Raw genomic sequence first — 24,005 nt, 5'->3', positions numbered from 1 at the left:
GAATCCAGAATCACTTTCAGAAAGGTGAGGGAACTGAGACGTAGCTCTGACGCCCTGTTGAAAAAGAGTAATTTATTGTCTTGATAACCCAGAAAGCGTTGTGTATTAGGATAGACATCATCCCAAACGAAAAGGGGAAGAGTCTGTACAACTACGTGACTGTAACTGTCAGGTAAAGCAGGCTCATGTCTTTTACTGACCATCAGCAGCAGCAGACAAGGAGGGCTAGAATTTAGCTCCAGCAAGCAATGAGACAGATTTGTGTGCATTTACTGTTTCTGAATTAACAATAAAGGAAAAGATGTCTTAGAATGGCTTGTGTCCCCTCAGTCTAAGTCCTGAGCTCTGACACCCCTCCAATACTTCACCAGTGCTCAGGACTAGATTACTGGGTGCTCCACATAGCACCATCTGGGTATAAAAAAGTTACCAAGGCTACAAAAATTATATAAAAGAAGGCAACTCTATAACCAGAAGTGGGAATGTATAAAATGTACAACTCCCAGTAAAAGATTTGAGCAAGACTCACATAGAAGTGGGGTTTTTTTTTCCGAAAGAGAAGGAGGTGACAAGATATGTTCTTGATTCCCGAACCACATGCTGTATCTATTGCTATCTTTAAGTCATTTAAACTCTGCTAAACTAAACTAGATGAAAGAAATCAAGGTTTGGTCATGCTTTAAAATTATATTATTCTATGGATAAACAAAGTTGGTGCCGGGCATAGAATGCAGAGAGCAGACTTCATGAACAGATCTCTCAAGCTTTTATTGCAGAATTACCAGCAAGCCTGTAAAGAAGTTAAATTCCATTGCTTTCAACCCTGTGTTACTGTTGTGCTTGGAACATTTAATTTTCAGATGAAGATTTAGTTGCAGAGTCTATGACACTGGCTGAGATAAGACCGATGTAGTTTGGACCCTTAGAAACACAGATCCCAGAATTTCTTCTCTCTTGAATAAAGCACGGGAGGAGAACAAATACTTAAGACAACATCCCCATTTTGCTTTTCTTTCGAAATTACTCAGGATTAACCCCATTGCTGCCTGTTAGAGGGCATGAAAGAAAATTAGCCTTTGAGAAAAGAAACGCAAGCAAATGCTGTTGTTCTGTTTCTATCTTTTTGTCACATACATATTCTTTTCTCTCTTTGCCTAGGCACAGATAGTAAGTGAATGTAAAAATGCATAAATAGTGACACTGTTATATGTATCTTCACTGTGCGCTATTTTTTCTTCTCAATTTCTTAATTAAAAATGTCTGTATATGCCTGATCTAGACTATTTTTAATTTTTCAGACTGTACAGAGCTCCCTCCACTTTTCTTTAGATTATTCTACAGCTTGCCACCTCCCTTTTTAAGAAAGCATTTCATTATATGATGCATGCAATTTCTGTTCCTTAATTATTTCTCATTACTTCTGCTTACACTCTTGCTCAATGCCCTAAATAATTCCTCTTGAACCTTGCTGTCTTCTCCCTTAAATATCTGCACAATTGACTTGTGTCCTTGTTAGTCTGTTCTTAACTAAGTTAAGTTTTAGTAACAATAAATCACTCCTGAAGAATCAATCACTCCCAAGTAACCCACCTGAGAACTGTGCTTTGAACTTCTAGTTTTTCAGAAATTTCCTGAGAGACGTATTCTACTATCAAAGCCTTATAAAGATGAACTACTTTCTTTCTCCACCATGACACCAGGATCTGGCCTTTCTCATTGGCATCTCTCATAGCAACCTCATGTCTCACCATTTGCTTGTTTTATCTTCACGTTACTGTGGGATATAGATCTATATCTCCCCAAGGAAATACTTTTCATTTGTCCAAGCTGGCTGTAGGGTTCTGGAAATTAATTTTATTCTCTTGATCTTGCTCTGTCTCGACTATTATTTTTAATGTTTTCTTCATTTGCAACCACTGGCAAATTTAATTTATGTTCACCTTCATCTCCCAGATCACTCATATTATTAAACAGAGCTCACTGTTTGTTGTTGAGTTGTTGGGGTTTTTTTCTTATTCAACACATATCAGCTATGTAGGGAATTACTTATTTAAGAATTAGCAGTTAGAATTTAGAGGTGAGGCAGTAATGTGACTGTGACAGATTAAAGGGTTTAACAAGAAATAATAACACAACTTTCTGTACAACATATTTGTCAAACACCTTTCATAACAAATATGTTGGAATCCAACAGTAATCCCTGTGCCACAAGAACAGACCTCAACTCTTCCTGATTTAAACTGCTGCTGAGTAGTAGTACCCTTGGTTTATAGGTGTTCAGCTAATTTTTAGTTTGAAATAGAACATAGGCTATCTAAGCTAATTTGCATTCATTTTAAAAGCAGAAGCATTTTCTATGAATATAAAACTAAATCAAATCCAAATTCTTTATAAGGTAGAGTTAGTACAAGAGCTTTCTTTTCATGGCTTGTTATTTTGTTTTTCTGTGCCAGTCTAGGGAGAACTCCATCTGAATGTTACCTCTCTCCATCAGCCAAACTGCTGATTTCATTCTGTCACCAATACTTTCTGAATAACTTTTGTTTGGCTCAAAGAGATTTTTTCCACTTGTTTTCCATCCCTGGATGACTGGCTAGGCTTGGCCTACCTATGCAACTTCTTCCCAATCCCTGTTGGCTGATCCGTGGGCCGCAGGCAAGAAAGCAGGATACCTTTCAAAATATTCTGAAAGGATTTTTATTTAATTGGCAGGCATTGTGTGGCTGGCAGGTAATATATTTTCCACTTAAATCTATATAATGATATTCATAAAGTGTAAAAGTTAGTGGGCCCATGAGAGGAACGATGGCAACCAACTGAAATTGACCAAAAATCCCCACCCCTTACCCACCTCAAGCGAGGACAAAGCCCAGCAAAGGCAGCGGAGCATCTACCCGTACTGTACGTGGGGACGTCCCCGCAGCCCTGCACCTGCAGGCTTTGACACGGATTTCATCCCTGTGCTTTAGGGAAAGCTTGCCTCTCACCTCTTTTCCCAAAGCATTTAAGCCATCACATCTCACAAACGTTTTTGGAAGCAATTTGTACTCGCATGGTGTAGTACATGAAATGGAAAGAGGCTGGATGTCTGTGTAAGCCTAAAGCTGATTACTAATTCGTCACCCACATATCAGCTATCCCAGAATCATTAATCACCAAGAGTGGTACATGACAGCTTCAGAGCTTTTATAAAAGGAAAGCTGGAAGTAGTTTTGGAAAGTACTGTAGGAGTTTATTTTTCTTCCAGCAAATTTTCCCCCTGTAAAATCGGTTCTGAATTCATCACCCACACACGCTTTCCTGAATTTTAGTAACATTTTACATTTATTGGCTTGAGGTTTAGGATAAGTTGGCTTTGTTTCTCCTCCCCGCTACCCTTGAGGAGTTATTCTGTCCACAAGAAGTAATGGGCAAAAATATCTAGCAGTGAGGATTGAAAGTTTAGCTGCTTATCTAGAAACACAGGGCATGCCTGAAGTCATGTCAATGAAGTCAGCAGACAAAGCAGACTTCCTTCCGAGCCAACACTGAACCACTGTTCCCTTCTGGATCTCTATGAAGCAGGAAAAGAAATATATTAGCCAACATTTTCTGAACTTCAGAAATGGCTAATTCTTTTTGCCTCTGGTGTCTTTTTGAACAGGCGAGCCTGGCGGAGCAGCAGTAGGTAGCCTGGCTGTTTCTGGCTGTGCAGTACAAAGCTGGCCCATAGTCTGCTCTGTGTAAGATCCTGTAAGGTATCCCCCATTCTCTTCATATCCCCAATTCTCTGTGTTGGTTAATACAGATGAATGGAACTGGACTTGACCATTTCAAGTTCAAAACCTACAAGCCTCTCAAATTTCATAAATCCACCTCTACAGCTTCTACACAGATTTAGGAGCCTACGTTTTTAAGGTAGTCTCTCAGGCTTTCTTCCCGGCATGCCCCTGTGCACCTATTCCTGTCTGCTGCTGTTTTTCTGGGTATTGTGCTGCCACAACCAGACTAGTTTTGCTCTTAGCTACAACAACTCCTTTCACATGCCAGAACAAACTTCCCCTCCCCCAATTCCTGTATCTTCCTTCGAAGACCACTTAGTGCACTTTGCCATGTACCGCACTATTGTGTTTGTAGAAGAAGCCTGCCCTGTCTCATCCCCTCCTGCTGCCACATCCTCCGTGACTCAGAGGTCTCTCCATATAACCTCTCCAGTTTTCATCCCTCCATAGAGGTTTCCTTCTAGCCCAGCTTCACTTTATTAAGGCAATAGTGCTTGTACCGCCTATGCATAAAGTGCCCAGTGTTGCACCGTCTGCATTTGAGTGGAGCAAGTAATGCCTCAAGAGGTTGACTTAAAATTATATACTACGTATATTTGGAAAATTGCATTTTATTAGCATCATGGCTTTCATGTCTTTGAAAATTGGATTTAAAGTTGTTTTGCTCAGCAATCATAGTGATGCCATTCAAATCATAAGTAGAAGCAGAGAGTCTGATGTAACTCACCTGACTTACAGAATCTCAGGACTCAAAAATATGAATTGCTGAGGAAAATCTTGAGACTGAAACACTGTTAGTATCTTATAAATACCTACTTAACAGAACTTTGTGCACCCACAGTCTTAAAATGTCGACAGACATTTGCAACCAGTCTTAGATCTCTCTGTTCAGTTTCTCCATCTGCATTGCTGGTCTAGATGCAAGTATTTTCTCGGTGAAAAAACAATATAGCTTGCGCTTTACAGGAGGTTAGATTAGATTAATGGTTCTTTCCAGTCACAAAATCTACAAGGCTGTTGTTCTCCATTGTTGGTCTTTGAAGCATTTTTGACAGTTTTCTTCAAGCAGGACTGGTTTTTGTAACACATGACTGAAATGTTGCAGTGATAAGGGAGAGGACATTGTGAAGCAGATCTAGGAATGGCTGACTTGCACAGCTGCAGCAAATCTGGCACATGTGGCTGCATCAGGTCAAAAGTGCCCGCACTGTGGAGTCCATGCGTGCACCCGCATTAGACAGTCCACTGGCAGGTCTGCACCAGACCAATGCTCTCTCAAGTGCTATCGTGTTTTTTGCCTGTGACATCTTGTGTGAATGGGGTTAGCTTCATGAAAAAGTCCCGGGAAGGTATAGCATTGCACTCTTCTGACTTCCTCTGTTAAAGAACCTATGTGACATTTGACAATGGCTATAAACAACACCAGCTCTTTAGGGATTGTCTTGTGCGTTGTATATTAATATAGGATTTGCACAGCAGGATCTAGATCTCCTATTAAAACCCCTAGAAGTAAACCCACACAAATAGTAAATAAAATTTATTTACATGGATCAAAAGTCTCTATCACAATTCTTGTCGGTTCTGTGAAGCTACATTTGGGATTAATTTGGACCACTACAATTATTTTCACATCTGAACACATCATAAAATCTCTATAAAGAGATAAATTAAATGGGAAAAAGCAGCACAAAAATTATTTACTATAAACTATGAACTAAAACAAGATAGCAAAAGTAATCTCTGCACAGATGAACCACTAAAATATAATTAGTGAGACTCTGCAAAAGACTGAATATACCTGAAATAGCTTTAACATGTCTTGAATAAGATATGATCTTGACATGCTTTTAAAATCCCTGTTCAGCTACACCAAAAAAAAAAAAAAAAAAAAAAGGAAAGGAAAGTAAAGTAAAAAGAAAAGAGAGCACGTCAGAGAGATTGATCTATATGACTGGAAAGCTGAGAAGATTACTAATGGGGTAAAGAACCTTTCTGCTATAGGTTACTAGTCTGAAGGCAGTCCAGCATCACAGTACCCCAAAGCACTACTATTTCATATTTCAGATCAGATGACAACGGACGGATGGCCGGATGGAAGGAAGGAATCGGAAGGCCAGGATTTAAAAGCATGATTGCCTAGATTAGGCTGCTAAAACAATGACCTTACTTTCAAGTCATGAATCATTGCTAGTCTTTCTGAATTGGACTCCTGCCACTTCTCTGCAAACTCACTAAAACGGATTTGATTTAAGTTACCTACTTTCAAAAGCTAGACAATAACTTAAAGTTGTATTGTCCCTTTCCATAATGAAGTGAACTGAACCCTGGGTTTTATGTTTGCTATACACAGCGATCTATGCTGTAATTTACTTTCATTTAATTAAATGGTTGGAACTTTTTAAGTTAAAGAACACTGTTAGGAGCCTATACACTTAATATGATGGAAACAAGGAGAAAGACAGTTTCTGACAGCTGTAGCTCTGTTTGTGTGCATCTCCACATCACCTGTCTGAACTCACAGTAACAACATCAGCATGGCAATCATTTAAATATACCCCTCCCACCAACTAGAACTGTACCAGAGGTTTATCAAAGTCACTTAGCTTTAGAAAGCACAATAGAAAAAATAAAAAGGGTCTTATACTAAATCCTGAAGGTAAAGTTCATCTAAATTGGACCTGTCAGCAGAGGCTGATCTCACCTGTCAAGGTGGTGCATAGGAAACAAAAGACAAGTCTCTCGGGACAGAGACTTATTGGAAATTATAAACCAAAATGAACATGCTTGAATTGCAAATCAGAAGCCAGAGCGGCCAACAGAGAACAGTTGGAGCTCATAAGCCTCATGTGTCTCATACAACTAATTAAACATTCACCCTCATTTTATTACTGGCTGGTGCTCACATAGGCTCCTCAGTTTGGCCCCATTTAGGGGAAGTGATTGCAATCCAGTCTGAGACGGAGGTGGCATCAGTGTACGCTACGAGAACCTGCAATGTTAATAAATGCTTTAATCTCCTAGCTAAACAAAGACAGCAAAGGATCTCTTTGCCACAGCCATTACTTGAGACTTGAGCAGTTGGGAATTCAAGAGTACATCTAGGCGGCCGAGCTCATTATGAAACAGCAGACACGCTGCTTCAGCCGAGAGATCGCACACGGCACCAGCTAGATCTCTCGAGATCTTCTCACCAGCCAATCTCACCTGTCCCGTGCTGTGGGAGTGCCGCCAGCTTCCCCCTCTCGTGGCCTGGCTCCAGGAACGCACAGCGCTTACCGCTCAGCCTCGTGACACATGGCGTGTGACAAAGCTGAGCATCACCCCACCAAATGACATTGCTTCTTAAAATACAGCACTGCTCCCTCTGCCCAGCTCTTCCCCGTTCATGGACCAGCCGTGCCGGGCTTGAAAGAAATGTACGGATAAGCAGTCAATAACGCCAGGCTGACACCCTACGAAAAAGTCATGCCACTGCATGATGCCTTATGTCTGACTGGTATCAAAATGCCTCGTCTGAAAGGGCCAAAACAGTCATCAAAACTGGTTTTTATATGGCCTGGAAAAGGCCTTTACCAGCCATTAAGGAAACCCAGTTTCTGTATCTGTCCCATACCTGCAACCGCATTGAGTGAGATCAGAGGGAGAAAGCAACTGTTAAATGATGACAGAAGAGCATCGTCGTCGTTTTGAGTTAAAATTAGTTATCCCAGAAAGGGATTAATGTTTTCACAGTACTCTGCAAATGCAAGGACCTATGAGTTATAGATTATGATAAAAATACTTACAATGTTCCTCATGTGTTTCAACATTACTGTCAGACGGGTGCTCTCATAGGATATGACTAATTGTACTCCAGGCTTATGATCAGTTGACTGAGGACCTAAAAAAGGCCAGATAGTTTGATTTTTTAGTTAATAGCTCAGCAGAAGTAAATCTGTAAAAAATTGCAGTACATGTGAACTAATATAGAAAGAGAACCTACTGAGTGTTTAAATCGGGGATGAAATTAGAAAACATGGATAAGGAGTGTGACAGAAGAAAGTGGTCTGACATGCAGTGCTCATTTTCTTTCCTGCTTATACATCGACAGTGAGACTTCATTGGAATTTCAGTGGGAAATCTATGCTTGAGTAACAAATAATTGGGGTTTTTTTTCTGGCAATCATTGATGACACTAGTCAGTATTATTGCAATTTTTCTGTCTGGTTAAAAACATTGGATTTTATTTTTTCCCCTGGTCCCAGCAGAAAAAAAAAAAAGAGAGAAAAAAAGCAAGTTTCCAGACCAGTTCCAAGACAACTGTTACAGAAATAACATCTATATCTATCATATATAAATTTCTCCCTTCCTCATTCTGTATTTTTCCCATTCCAGGCTGGTTTTCATGCAACCCATTGCTTTCATAGATTTTTCTACTAAGATGCATTTACAGAGTTTGATTCCGTTCCCACTGAAAAAACCCCATCTTCAGTTTCCAAGCAAGAAGGACCAGTCTCATAATGTGGAAGAAATGACTAAGCATATCCTGTTCCTTCTTTCTGCAGGAGGCACTGAGCCAGCCGTCTTCACTGCCAAAAAGGTGTGTCCTCAAAATTGGGTGAGTAATGCGGCTTACCTGCACCACAGAGACAGCAGAGAAAATACAGATGGCTTTTACCACAGTATACTAGGTAATGGTGAACACAGCAACCTCTCCATCTACCTGACCTTCTTATTTTGCAGTGTTAAGCCTGAGCGGGGTGGACATGAGCTATTTTGTACCACTTGGTCAGAGACCCGGGGTTCTCCCTACGTGGTCATCATCAAAGACAGTCCAGACACTGCCTGTGTGAACTAGCCTGGTTTTACTTATGCAAGCAGGGCTTCATTTAATTAGACCAAAGCTGTATTACACCCAGCGTTATATATTTATTGTACTTGGAAAAATGAGAACTCGGCGCTGCTAACCTTAGGACAACACGGTGATCTCTCACGAGCTGGGCTCTGTTCTGCCCGCCTCCCCGTTAAAGAAGTAGCTGACTTTGAGACCTCAGACAGAAAAGTCCCGGTCCCCGTTTTGTGCCTCGGGGTCTGACACACCAGCCTTAAACCCACCGCAGGGGGAGATAATGACACCAGACACAAAAAAAAAAAAAAAGTCGTAATTAATTCTTTAAATAGAAACACATCTTTTAAGAAGCGGAAGGAATGAGAAAGGATGATGGGAACGAAAGAACCACCACCACACGCGAGGGTTATGCACTAGCAAGGGGCGGCTTTTTAGAGAGTATGGGGACTGTTCAGGCTCAGTAGCAGCAGGATTCCCACGTCTCCCTGTCAGCCTCCGCAGACACCCGTGCACTCTCTGTCGCGCTCCTCCTCTCTTTTTTCCACGTGTGCACCAGAGCTCTTACAGCCAGGGTTGTAAGAGCAAGACATCAAACTCCCTCTCCTCAGCTTTTACTCTGCTGCTCAGCAGAGGAGGCAGCAGAGTGGAAGTTGTAATGAATAAGCCACGTCGGCTGTATTTTTCTGGAGAAACCAAATGTGTAACCTCTGGAGTGAACAGAGGCTAAAATAACCACTAAGCAGATAGAATTACAGAGGTGTCATGTACTGCTGACAGCCAGAGAGCTAGTGCAATTGCCATTTATCCTAAGAAAAGCAATTCAAATGAATTAAAAAGAACACAATATGTACATACAACTGCCATAATATAATTTTTCCAGGCAGCCTGGAAATCAACACTTCTGAGTTTCTGATGTTTGGACTGGAATTTTAGAATATGAATCCATCTCCAATTTCTTCCCTTTAGAGACTACAAAGACACATTTTTAATCACATCCTAATTAGAGAAGGGCCAGAAACAGACTCTTGAAGAATTGAAATCTTATGAAGAAATCACTAAGCTGGGACTTAGAAGACCGAGGTGCAGTTCTTCATTTGTTATTCTCCGTTATGAACTTTGACAAATCACTTAGCCAGACTCTACCTTATTTCATTTCTTGTTGTATGCAAATAAGGACAGGGAGGGATCGGGGGTGAAAACTCCATGGACCAGTTAATGCTGAGTTTTTTCCAGGGTAACAAAAAGCCCACAAAAATCAGTTCTTCCCCCCCACCATGCACAGCCATTGTACCTTTTCTTTTTTTTTTTTTTTAAAGTTTTTGGGCCTTTTGCCTTTAAGTTGCAACATGGAAGGTAGAATCCTAGAGCACTACATAGTGTTACACCAGGGGAGTTCTGTTTTAAGGTAAGGGCACAATCCACTTGCAGGGCTCTCTTAATTTTGTGAATTGCAGTGGGTCATCCTGAGTGGTTCAACAAGAGCTGCAGATTTCAAAGGCTAAATTACATCATTAGAATTCGGCTGAACACCGTGCCTTTCCTCTCCTACCAGTAATACCAGTGCCTTTTTCTGCATTACTTAAGTTTTATAGTGTGAGTGCTTATATCCAGTCAAGGAATTTCTCTGTGGGAGTTAGCATTTTCATTTAGAAAATACCAAATGTAAATAAGTTTCTAACCAAGTTGAAACTAATGAAAAATATGGGAGGGGAAAATGTATTTCTAAATGAGTATGTAAAATGAAGTTTGAAACAGACACTATGGGCACGGCTATTACTAAAATATTTGCTCTTGCTATGTAATAAATTGAGCACTAATGGAAAAAAATAAAAACTCTGAAAGGAAGGAAAAGAAAAAAATAATGGAGTGCAGGGAATCTGATAAACACAGAAGAACCTTCTATCGCTTATATTTTATAACGAAAGACAGTTACTGTTAGCTACACTCTGCTGTTACATTTCAGGTTTTTCTACATTCAGTGCTAAATCATAGTCCCTTTGGAGTCTAGGTGATTTTAGCTTCAAATTATAATAAAATACACATACAACCATTACTTCCAGTCTATCCAGCTTGGGCAGATGGACTTGAGCTCAGGCCCTGCTTTTTTAAGAACTGTCACGCTCCACTTGCACTCCATTAGAGGCAAAAACCAAATGCTGGTCTGCTGTAGATACAGGACAAAGCTCCACTGACTTCAGCTGAGGCAAGATTTCCCCCTGCCCAGAGACGGATTCTTTGCTCACTGGTGTCAATGCAAAAGCTGTCAAATACCAAATGAGGATCCTGGAGCGCTCGTAGCGTTTTTCGGTATGACTCGTGCCTGCGTGTCCCAGCACTCTGCGGTGGAAGTCAGCCACCAACCCCTACTGCAGAAAAACGTGCCAGTTTATACTCTCTTTTATCAAGGAACACAAACAGTAGAAAACTGTGGCTCCTTTCTTCTTTTTGAATGAAATAATTAATGTGATTAGTGTTCAAATTTCTACCAAAGGTGGAATGATCTTCAGCATAGTCAAGTATGCCGTTCTTTTCTTTATCAAGATGGTCTTTCCTAGCATGTTGGAGAACTACCACCTCTATATACTGTAATTTGTGTGATGTTTTCACTAGCGGCATTTTAAAACAAGCTCCGCATTACACTTTGCACAATGCATGAGAAATATAAACGGCGAGGAAGGTGCTACACAGAAGACTGACAAAATCAATAGGGAAACTATAATTTAATAATACATTGCATTTCACACGTGGACCACAAAGCAATGTGAAAGCACTAATTAACTAAGTGTCCCAGCACTACTGTTAGGGAGTTAAGTTTTATTCTGTATTCTGGACCCTCGGATTTGTCTTAGACCCTTCTTCTTCGTGACAGCCTGTATTAACACCTGGCACCAAAGGGTACTGGAACCTGTTTGGTTTTCCAGGGCCAGGGTTGCACGCCCCAAGCCAACCAGCTGCCTGCTCTAGCTACAGCTTGGGTTTATGAGCCTCCAATGTACCCAGCTTCAGATGCTCAGCTGTAAATACCTTAACTATCTCACTGTTTTCACCCCGCAAGCCAAAAAGAGGTGATTACGGCCAGCAAAACAGCCGAAATGCAACTAAAGTAGGAATGCAGCTTGGGGCAAAAACTTTACATCAAGAATGAGCAACTGCAGCAGGTCGAAACACTACATAAGATGAGCAAAATAGTTGACGCTCCTGAGGGACTCGTGAGTCCTCAGGAGGACTGTGATTCTGCGTGGAGAGGCGTACCGCTTGATACTCTTTTTGGAAAACGTGGGTCTTCCTCTAGAAGAACACAGAGCCAGTTTCACTACTGCACTAAATGGAGAGCAGCCCATGACATGAGTGGAGCACTAATCAAACGCGCCAGACTGGGACCTGGGTTGTGCACTGTTATAACCACTAGCAAAGACTTTGTGATTTCAGAACTTTGGCAAAACAGTCTGAATTATTAATATTTTCAGGACATATAAACTCAAGAGAAGAAAAATAAACAAGATTGATATAAAAATGATTTTGATAGATTTTCTTTCTTCCTTTTTTTAAAAGGTCTTTATAAAAGGCTGTCTGTGAAATCATTCCTGATATCTGCTCTCGCTCCCTTGTAGTGAGCTTGGTATAATGAAATGCTGACAATATTCGGTATAATTCAGAATTCACCCCACTGGGAGTACTGAATCAGTATTCATGTCAAAGTAAATCTAGCACTGATTTTTAATCTCTTCATTGCTAGAAGCACAGTACAAATTCATAAATTTTAATTTTTATTTTACTTTAGTAAGTGTAATTACCTACAACATTTGTAAATTAAAGCAATGTAAGAGAAAGATGTTATCTTGATCAAAATTCATAACCGGCTTCTATTGGGCATTCATTTCATTTTACATTGATCCTAACTAAGAGACAGACTATTTCCTTGCGTAAAGGCTGAGAGAGAAATCACCAGATTCATGGAAAGCTACAGCCCATATTAAACCTGAGTTATTCTTCAAAAGAGGCAAAAATTAAGGCCCCTATAAGCTCATAAAGCAAAAAAGCCATGGGGGAAGGATGCATTCTTTTCATGGAAATTGCCTCTCTCCTGCAAGGCTGTGAACTTAATTCCTGGCCCAGACTGACTATGGCATTACTACAGCACTTAATCTCAAATCAAGAGTGTTTCAGGGCATGCTAAGAGCCTCCAGGACCACCGTGCTCTTCCCAGCAACTCCGTGTTTGCTACCTGTCAGCTTGGCACGGTCAGCCACCTCCTGACTTGGCTGGACTCGTGTCTTCTCCTCCTCACAGGATGGATGATAACGGGGTACAGAGTGCCGTGCAGCACAGATCGAAGTGAGCTAGCTGGGGTACGGCAGCAGTCGAACTCCAACAGCAAGGGGCGAGGCACAGACTAACATATGTGAAAATAATTTTTTCGGGTGGGTAATTAGCACGTGCATGGCTGGTCTTCCTCTGACAGCTGAGCTGGCTCATTTACAGCTGAGCTCACCTACTTCCACAGTCGCTGCAATTGACTGCTGACCAGGTGCATTCCCTTCCTCACTGTCCAGAAGTGGTGCCATACCCAGAGCAACTTAGCCCATTATTCTTGTTCTCTGTTTTTACAGAGTCTAAACTCATTGGGTCCTGATATGGACCTTGTGTGCTACTGGTATTCTATCAATAAATGATAGCGATGAATTTTCTAGGCCAAAGGGAGGTAGGTTTTTAGGTGATTTTTTTTTTTCCCTGTGTTAAATAAAGGCTTCGCCCTGAGTTTAGAACTGAAGTGTCCAAACTTTAAAAGGCAGAGTTACTGAGCAGGAGAAAAATAATCCCTCTGTAACTATCTCCCTTGACCAGGTTGTGACCTTCACCTCCACTAACGGTACAGTGAAGCAGCAGGTTGGGTTACCTGTCACATAGCTTTCATCAAACACCCGCTAAACACATTCTTACCTCTGTTTCTTTATTCTCTTCTCTGATTTTGATGTCATTGACAACAAAGATAAAGGGTTTACCCTTCAGACTATATTGGCGCAGGACACCAATGTAGGAATTATGGACTGTAATTTATTTCTCAATTTTATTACAGACTCAGTTCATGCTTTTGCATAAGACTTTTACACTCAGATTCTCTTGAATAATTAGGCACCTAAATATTACTGAAATGTCAAAATCCTTCTAAAGACCTGGGACGTTAACTCCTTTATGCCTCAGCTAACTCTCACATGTATGTATCTTTGTTAAAGAGTCTACAGAGAGAGGCAGCCCACGAATCCAGATCACATGTTACATCTGAAGTCTGGTTTGGATTTTCTGTGACAAGATTTAGCCTTGCATATTCCTAACACCTAGGACATCTTTGCATTATCTCCTCATTCCTTTGTAAAAGTTAGAGCAATCATTAGTAATTTCCAATAGTCATAATGGATTTAATATGATAACGGCATGCCCTAATCAAATAAACTCTATGCAGGAGGAATCTTCCAAAGGCTGAGAAGCCAGAATAGGATTTCTTTTGTGCTGATGGATTAAAAAAAAATGGTCCCAGCAAAAGAGATAATGAAGGCCTTGTCTGCAGAGAGATTAAATTAACTTAATGGACATGTAAACTAAATATGTTGAGGTACTTGCACTCCTTTCTGAAATGTGGATAACTGGTGATCTTGAAAACTATCCCGTCACTTGGAGCACATAACAACCAGCTGAATTGTTGTGGTGCAGAGTGCAGCTGCAGGCCTCTTCTTTATGAGATTTTATTTTGCCTAAAAACTGACTATGGAAGATTATTTTCAGTGCAGAACTAGCGCAGTGGAAGACAATAAACATTCACAGTTTACATTTTATGGTTTATGCTTTGGTTTTTAATGCTGTAATGCCAGAGATTAGATTAAATTAGGTGCTGGACAGAAGCGGGAAATGGGTTAAGTATTTAGATAGGCTAAGGGAGCAATGCAGAATCTCATTTAGTAAGAAGTGAATTACCACGATCATTAATAAGGTATGCCTAGGCATTAACATAATGTTCTGTTATTTACCTGCTCCACTCATTGTGAAAATGACTTTAGAAGTCATCCCTAATTTTCTTCGCTTGTCCAAGCACATATTGTGCTTTGTCATGACTCAGATCCTTTCCTCCAGATTCTTCTCTAAAGATTTCGTTTTGTAAAACAAGAAACCTGCCACAGTTTGTGTAAACTTTTACTTTGCATATAGGTAAGTTTATTCAAAAAGAAATGAAGCAAGGCTGAGGAAAATACGTCAAAGTGAGAGAGCGCTACAGGTCACATTACTAACACATTTTCAGAGACCTTGAGAAATCGGAATTATTGTTGGTATCTTTATATCTTAAAAAAAAAAAAGCCACCTAAACACTTTAGACTCACCTTTGTATTATTATATTTAATATTTATTAAAAAAGTCCTTCTTAGAAAACAAGTAGCATTGGTAATCCACATACCTAAGGTCACAGATGATGAATCTTCTGCTAAGGTATTTTTGCAGCAATTCAGGAAGAAGCTGAGTACAAGCTCATTCTGAAAGAAAATAACAATATTTTAGGGAATATCGTATGTTGTGCTCTGTTCCTTAAATTATTCCCCTCCGAGCAGACTGGTGGTAGGCTTCTAATGTGTACACTGGAGTTAGTGATAAAGGGGAGCCTTTCCCCTCTGATCAGGGGCAAGGGTCCCAGGGAATGATTTCTAGACAGGCACTGGGAAGACAACGGTGCCCCTTACCACCGGCGCAGGGGCGCTGCCCTGGTGCCTACCCGGCCCCTTTCTGTCGACACGCTTCCAAGCAGCAGCGTGCCACGCGCGCCATAGATTTGCATTCTCACTCCATCGCCAGCGTCTCGAGATACGTACTAGCAGCTGCAACTACTTTTATGGAGCAGCCCATCTGCGAAACAAAGGCAGGAGAACATCTTTACCGCGTATTGTGTAGTCAGCGTGAAATTCGCCCTTGGCACAGGACTGACCCCAAGCATCTGACCTAATGTGTGCCTCCCTGAGGCTTAGGTACTGTGCATACCTCCCTCACATGGCAGCTTAACGGACGCTCACGCTGAAAAGCTCCGTACAGAGTTAACTCCTACCAGAAACAAACGGGCAGTGAAAGGGATGATCATATTTCCCCATCCTGTTTAAAAGAGTAATCCACCTTATGTACTGCGCTATAACTTTTATTTTTATGTACTGACCTGTGCTGCTCTAGTGAATATATATAACAGGTAGTTACGCCAGCTGCAGAGAATTAAAACAATAAAGCAAATCTCCAGATTTGAGTATTGTGCAAGGCAATAAAAATGTGAATTCTGAAATGGACTCTTATGATTCTGAATCAAAGGTGGACAGTAATTGTATTTTATTAGCTTTTTCATAAAGCCGTATTTCAGAACGGCCATTCTTTAGGATGGTTAGAATTGCTACATTCATACCGATGTTACTTGGACTGACACTGTAATGAATGGGTAGAACAAGAAACTTCTTAGACTCCAGCATTAAAATGTCACCGTTTTTTTTTCCCAGGCCATGGAAAATAATGTGTTTCTTATCGGCAAGATGTACTTCATGTAGCATTTGTCTTGTTTCAATTTGACAAGATGTGGCATGATTTGTGCAGGGGGAAAAAAAAAGGAAGAGTTTAGTGACAAATGCAGCTAGTGAGGAGTTAACATGTGGTTACAGCAGACAGAGAAACAAGATGTGTACGTTCAGCACAGAGATAAGACTTGGCAATCTGGATTTATTTTAGCAGTTGCCTTTATTTTTCATTCTACTGTTCAGAATTTTTCTTCACACACTGGTATTTTTGTTAAAAGAAAAAATCAGAGGAAAGAAAGATAACCCAACAGAATTATTTTCCTTGAACTGAATGACAAATCCTTAAGCTATTAGCAGTGGACTGCCAATATACCTGTCTGTTCTGAGCATGACTAATTATTCTCTCATCTTGTGAGGACAGCTTACAGGGGAAAGCCCATACACCTGCTTCAGCTTCCAGTAGCTTGAAACAGCCGAGTTATTCCCTGTAGGACCTCCATTTGCTCTTTCAGCACAAGTCCCAAGTGCAGGAAATCTCAAGGGTTGAAAGAGGTTTGGCAGCTCAGCCTTTATCTGACAGCATGAAAATAAGCAGAGAAACTTAAGTAGCCCTTCGAGTTCAAAGATGTTGAGAGAAGTGGGCAGGAGGTGGAAGGAAGGGTACACTAACTGACTTGAAAGAGAAATAAAAAAATTCCACACTGAGCAGCCTGGTGTTCTGCTTCCTCTCTGCTTACTCTTTCAGCAGTAAATGGAAATATATGAAGAGAGAGGTTTGTAAACAGGAGGTACAAAGATTGTTTCAGGTAATAGTTCCAAATTCACATTTCTAAAGGAGACAACATTCTGAAAAAAAAAAAAAAAAGATATTTGGTTTAAGAACAGAAGTGGAATTTGTGCTGATCTTACATCAGGCGTGAACACGGCAGGCACGTATGCTGCTGGTGCCACAGCACTGGTTCGAAAGCTTTCCCTGTCTGTGCCTCCATTGTACTCAACAGGTATGGAAGCGTGTGGGGAAGCAGCAAGGCTAACGTTGGCAAATGGAAAGCAAAAGCATAACAGGCCAGGTTGCAGGGGCAGATGTAGCAGTCTATCCAGGGCAAAGTGCTTCGAAAGCACTGGAGGTGATCTCCGACATGTTTGCGGAAAAAGGCATTTTGCATGCTGTTATTCACAAGACACCAATTTCTCCCTGCACTCGGTTAATCTGCCTGCTGCAGGACTCCACCAGTCAGATTTCCACCAGCAAAGTGTGAAAGCACCTTCTTAAGTTCACCCTTTGCCTGCAGATCACCAAAGCATTCTGCACTTTCAGGTGATTCCTAAATCAATGAGAATTCAAGCAATTGCATTCCAGTCAACAGTACTGAAGTACATGCTTAGAGTCAAGCGTGCATCTATTACACAGCTTAATAGAAACAGGCACAGCAGAGCTTCGAATCTATGTATGATCAAAAGCACACCACATTTAGGTGGATAGAGTCCGCTTCTAAAGAAGCAAATGTCATTACAAAGATGTGAACATAGGTGGGAATCTTAGAGACCCTGTGACAGCCACAGCAGACAGGTAGGCACTGAGGATGACCACCAGCACTCACCTACCCTTTTCCCCCTGGAATTATTACCTTTAAATCAGTAAATGGAAATTCCCTAAAATACTGCCTATTTGGGGGTTTTTATGAAAGTCTCCTATCATTTGTCTGACATCATTCTTGCCTAGTAAGACAAAAATCTTTAGTAGGTAATGTTTCCAGGTCACTCAACAACACTAGTCTATTGGGGAACAGCCAGGTATGTATGGGTGCACCAGCGCTGGTTGTAGATAGCTAGGGCCTGGCGGCCGGAAGATGTCGCGCTGTACGGAAAGATAAGACCCCTCTCCTAATAGCCAATAGTGTTTAATTTACGACGTAAGCAGACGGATGTGATGTTGTAAACCCAAGCTATATAATGCTATGTCGCCCACCAATAAACACCATTTGCCGTCCACCACATTGGTGTCCGCGAGCTGATGGACCGAGCGACCTGGGGTTGGTCGTCGCGCCGTTCCTGAACCAGGTCGCCACGCCAACGATAGGCAACAGCTGGTCTGGCTAGAACTCACGCTTGACCTTTATTCAGACACTAAACTCAAAAGGGACAAAATTCCACCTTCACTTACACTAGGATAAAACCAAAATAAGCAACTTCAGTGGCATCAGGGGAGCTGGCACAGCCCTGCACCACTGTAGCGCAGTAGAATTTGTCTACTGCTCTCCATCAGAGCCCAACTAGAAAAGCACTCTGCTGTTAGTGAAATATAGCCAGATTTCAAGCCAGATTTAATTTTGTTAGAAAGAAAAGCAGCCTCTCCTCTGCTTTCAGCTTTCTTTTCAGCTGTGTTAGAGTAGATTTGGGGTCAAAGAACACCCATGCACCTCTTATACTTTAACAGGATGGAGAATCAGCAGGAAAGAAAGAAACCAGAGAAAGCTGACCTTGCTGCAGCTATTATAACTTCAGGAAAGGACAGCGGAAAAGAGAGGACTTTGAACCCTCCCCATTTTGGCTCTGCTGGATTCCTTGCTGCAAGAGTACAGGAGTGGTGGGAGTTTAAGGGACCCACATACCTTGGGTGCACTTTGTACCACCGCATTATGTACCTCCATACGGGCACTGCGGGAGCTATTTTTTCATCTCTGTAAAGCCCAAGTAGCGCCCATGAATAAAACACATATGAAATATGGGAAACTCTTATCAAACTTGATTACTTTTATAGTGTAAAACATTAGTCACTCTAGAACAACGCTGTGGTCCTGATTTTCACTGTATGTTTGAAAATGAGTGAACATAATTTACAATCATTTCCATTTACATCCTGTTCAAAGCGCTTTTACACAGTCTAAAAGTCACCATAAAGCTGTTTATAGAACCTATCCATAGCTGTTACACTGTCGCTGTTTGCTTACCTGCTTGCACTAGGTTTATATTTGGCCCCAAAGTCTTTAGATAATTTGGATACTTAGAAAATTTGTATAGAGTCAAACCCCAATATACCTCATTTCTTTTTACTGATTAGCCTACTGTGCACCTGCACTTACTATTACGTTTGCTTAACCCCCCACCATAATAAACAAACCCCCTCAAACATCCAAGCCCACCACACCTGCACACAAAACCAATCTATGTGAAAGATGTAGGACAAATTACGTGTGTTTATTGAAGGCTGTGTAGTTTTGCAAGATCAGTATGTACATCTAGTGTCTGAGCTGTGTTATCAATAACGATATCCACAAATTAAATGCCATTTCTTTAAAATGGTGTGAGATGGGAAGATTATCCATAGAAAGTTACTAGCTGCCTGATGGTACCAAACGCACGTGATCGCTATATAAAACATTAGATTTAGATTCAGTCTTATACTTTTTCATTCATAATGCCCAAGCCAGCTGCAAGTTGTCTTCAAGATAAGCGTGAAGATATTCAGCTTTGTGAATGCTGCTGTTTGACACCAGGAGCAGACTAAATTAATGGAGCTTTACCTTGCTTTTGTGTCCCCAGGGAGCGTACAACCCTCCTACAATACAGCATTAAGATGACAAGCCACTAGGGCAGCCTTAATTTATATGATATGTTATGAGATTTGGGCTGCAATCTCCATTCAGCCTGTCACTCAGTTGGAGTTGAGTGAAATAGAGAAAAATGTAAAAGTGGTCAGTAGCAGCTACCTTTTGTCACAGATTTGACTTATACTTTGATAATGTATATTTTTGTCCTCCTCCATGTTACCAACCTTCAATTTATTGTTTCTTGATGCTTCAGCTCTTATTGGTGGCACTACGTGGTTGTTTTGCCATTTAATAAAGCAAAACTCCAGGAATCTAAACATTGTTGAGTACATAGCCTTGCTGATCTAGAAGACCCAAGCATTTCGACGCATGCAGCTGATCACCCAGTCAGCACTGGTGCAACTGGCACCAAACTATATATTCTTCTGGTGTGATCACATATATTGCCACTGGTTTGAGGGGAGTAGAATGAAACTAAAAAAGATCCTCAAACCTGTTTTTGATCCTGTCCTAAATGACTCAATATGACGTTGGAGGTGCATCAACTTTTGCATTTTAGTATGTAATGAATATACCTTGTTGTTCATGTATATAGTCTGGTGGTGTATTTATTTATAACTGAGTGTTAACCTGAACTTAGGAAAAGCACTCCTATTTGAGGCAACTCTTCAACGAACGTCTAAGAGGAAGTCAATGAGTGAGGCTGGCGCTCAAAGTAAACCACAGACTTAAAAAAGCTCTTTGAATAGGGACGAGCATGAGTGCATTTAAGCATTTAAACTGGCCCAACAGCAAATATCTCCATCAACTGATGTTTCTGCATTTTTTGGATCTGACACTAATATTCAGAGATAGAGAAAGGTGGCTTGAAGTTTCTACTCTTAAAAGAAGGGTTTAAAGAAATACTTAATTCCATTTGAACTACAGTGCAAATGAGAAGGCAGCTATTTTCCACCTCTCCTCCTTCATTCAAACCATTTAGCAGAAAAGGTCAGTGACATTCTGACCTACTCTTAATTATAACACAATTTTCATAATCAGAACTTAGTCTGGACTAAAAAGCATGCACTTAAGGCATGACTGAAGAAGGAATTTGGATATAATCCAATTCTTTCTTTATTCCTAGGATTTGTAATTACTTAATTGGTAACTTAAGCATGTAGTCAGTCCTGTGTGGACTGGACTAAACTTTTCAGAGCTGAAGATGGTGTCTAGTCAATCAGGGTAATGTGTTTACAGTTTTAGCAAGGGTATTTTATAATGAAATAAAAGCTCTTCTTTCCCTCTCAGACAATACTCCAGTACACCGTATGGCTACCATACAGCTACGATACCGTACAGGTACAATTCAGAAGAAAGAAATGACTGTGTCAAGAAAGTAAAGGGAACCCTGTTCTACAGGCATCTGATCTTACAAGATTTCTTTGCAAATTTCTGAATTAATTATTTATTCCTACATAGTTTTACTATTTCATAGGAATGACAGTTTGGTAATGCTTGAGAACAGACAACTCACTTAATGGTTTTGGTCAGGCTCCCCAGCAATTTGAGAAAAAAGGACACATTTGACTGCAAAGTTGTCCAAGGCATGAAAAGAGACAAAATAATTGTATTTATTTTTATCAAGAAAGCCTTCTAGAGTGGCTTTCTGCTCAGAGTAAAACCAAGAAGACACTATGACACTTTTAAAAGAGTCATACCAAAGGGAAAAGTAAAAAAAAAAAGCCTTCAGCTGGGAATACAAAGGAAATTACCCACTGACTGTTCTCCTTGTTCTAAATGGGTCAGAACATGTCAGTATTTTATAAATTTCTCACATCTCCCAGCAGGAGAAGCATATTGAAGTAAAAATAATGATTCAATGTTTATAGACTATCAATAACTTTAAAGGTTATCATCTAGAATTGCAGGTTAGCTGCATGGTGGTAAACAAGACGATTTCCCGCATGCAATAGCGCTTTACAGATGGTAACAATCTGCTCATTACTTAGTTTATTATCGTGCCCTCCAAGTCCAGCACACCAGTAGCTGTGCAGCCCTCTTGAGACACAAAATGGTTTTCTTCTCCTCGTGGTTCAGCACTACAAGGTGTACCAGACTGGAACAGTTTTCAGCAACCGCGTAGTCCAGCACGTCTGAAAGGTCCCACTGGGCTGGCTGAGAGCCACGCCAGCGCATGTCCCCAAGCAGATCTGCCCACAGTTCCCTCTGAATACCCTATCTGTGTGCTGGGAGAACTTACCCAGTTCCACAGGTGCGTGCTGCAGGACCGTAAAGGGAGGAGGAAAGGCATTAGGAAGCCCCAATGCAAGGCAGCATGCTCTGGCTGATTACTGGCCCATTCACCGACCACGGAGCAGGAGAGACGAGAGCTTCTGCACGTGACTGGGAAATGTCTTTATTGCTATCCCAGGGCTTTAAGCAGTCTAATTTTTCAACCGTAGATTAGGCTTCTACACAGCAGTGCTTGGCCCAAATTGAAAATCCATGTACCTTACAGCAGCCCAGAGCACAGCAGAAGATACAGAGCTCTTCATTTCTAGGTCACTGGCTTATATCAGTTTTTCCTCAGCTGTGACCAAAAGGCGCTAATGTAAAATAATCCCACGACCCTAATGTGAGCGACAGAAATTGCACGACAATTAACCCCTATTTGTGCAGTTTATTTGGCAAGGTCAGTCAAGGGAGCCAAGCACCCAAGTCAGCTGTCCATACCAAATTGAGTGTAACTATGTGAGACAGATATTATCTATCCTCTTTGGAAGTCTTCTCGATTTCAACTCAGGGCACAGAATTTATATTCATATTAATAAGGAAACCCTGTTTGTTTTACATATGGACAATTTCCTCTTTAATCTACATTACACGGTCACAGCTGGGAAAGTTATATAGTTAGGCAGCGAACATTTTTTTCCTCCTGCAAGATGTTTGAAATTTTGGAGAAAAAACATCTCGTCATACCCTCTTTCAGCATCCTAGATTATCTACGCTATTAAACCAGCCCAGCCCCAGTTTGTGCTATGGCCCTGAGGCCACGGGACATGAGGTGGCTCACCTGGCAGAGGCCCAAGCTCTGCTAGAGAACGTGCCAACAGTGAAATAGCAGCGTCAACGCACGAGCTCGTGCCTTGGGTCCCTTGAGTTTGCTTGCCTCTACGTAAGCCTCGGATCTAATGTAAAACACTGTTTTTCCTGCCCGTCTGACAGCCTTCCTGACAACAGCCGGTGGCTGGAAGATGCTCCTTTCTCTCAGATCCTGGTGTCATGATCCGTAATTGACCATTCAACTTCCAAAGTGACCATTCAGCCTCCGAAGTGACGCAGCATAATGATTTAACATCCTCCTCCACGGGTGCATGCGGCCCGTTAGTTGCTCTTGGCCCTGGCTTTTACGATGCTGGACCAGGCAGTGAGGAGTTTGTTACCGTTTCAACTTTCCATTTTGAAATAGGAGGAGAACATCGAATCTCAGAAAACAATAATGGATAAAAAACCGTGAAAAATGCCAATTTTAATGGACACAATGTATCTTTCTGATAATATTGAAACATTCTGGCTTTTGTGTTATGTTTGCGAAACAATTTCTCCTACATGTTGACTAAATTTTGAAATGAAGAGTATTTCTGGGCTGAAAGAATGGAACTTTTCATTTAAAAACTGTCAAAATCAGACTTCAATATTTCAAAAATTACTCCTTTTTTAGACATTACATTCCTCAGAACCTACTTCTTACTGTCAAAAATTCAGTGAATTACTACTTTTGGATGGCAGCAAAGGAAAAGAAGTTTTTTGAAAAATGCCCTGCCAGGTCTAATATATTTTTCAGTCATTTTTGTCTTTGTTTTGATGAATGCTACAATGGCTCCACCTCAAAATGGCTGCATTAGAGGACGTGTCATTTATGTCTTTTTTTTTTTTTTTTTCCAAGTAAGGCTGTGGAAAGCTTCCTGAATCTTTTGGTACAATGCTACTAAAAGTCATATGCAAATAAAATAAATCGTGGAATTGCTCACATCAGCCAGTTTCCTGGATCCACTTAATAGCTGCTTCAGATAGAGATTCAAATCCTTCACTCTTTTATGTTCAAGATCTGTAAAAGGTAAATGCCATGAGGGGGGAAACCTGCAAAAGAAGAATATTTCTAAGTATAACTCTTGCACTGTATTTGCTGAAAATATTTCCAGAAGAAATTCAACACTTCCAGAAGAAAGTTAACACTTTCTAAGAGGTTTTGCAGGGAGAGGAAGGGATGGGTACAGTTTCCAGAGGACCATTTACCCTCTGACTCTGGTTCTTCTAATAATTCTGATATTCTGTTTCAACCTGTACCACT

General features: G+C 40.9%; 1 protein-coding gene across 1 annotated transcript in view; it reads right to left on the bottom strand.

Moving 5' to 3' along the window:
- PIK3C2G (phosphatidylinositol-4-phosphate 3-kinase catalytic subunit type 2 gamma) overlaps positions 1-24,005 on the bottom strand; it is a 209,231-nt gene that overhangs the window by 14,829 nt on the left and 170,397 nt on the right. Inside the window, exons 28-30 of the mRNA XM_054837238.1 lie at positions 23,686-23,794; positions 15,035-15,110; positions 7,547-7,641 (exon numbers count right to left, since the gene is read on the bottom strand). Of these exons, the coding sequence (XP_054693213.1) occupies positions 7,547-7,641; positions 15,035-15,110; positions 23,686-23,794 (280 nt within the window). The remainder of the gene's footprint in view (positions 1-7,546; positions 7,642-15,034; positions 15,111-23,685; positions 23,795-24,005) is intronic.

The sequence above is a fragment of the Grus americana genome, chromosome 1 (genome assembly GCF_028858705.1).
Source record: "Grus americana isolate bGruAme1 chromosome 1, bGruAme1.mat, whole genome shotgun sequence".
Taxonomy (NCBI): Eukaryota; Metazoa; Chordata; class Aves; order Gruiformes; family Gruidae; genus Grus; species Grus americana.
Note: the sequence above shows the minus strand (reverse complement) of the source record. Positions and strands in the feature narration are given on the sequence as shown.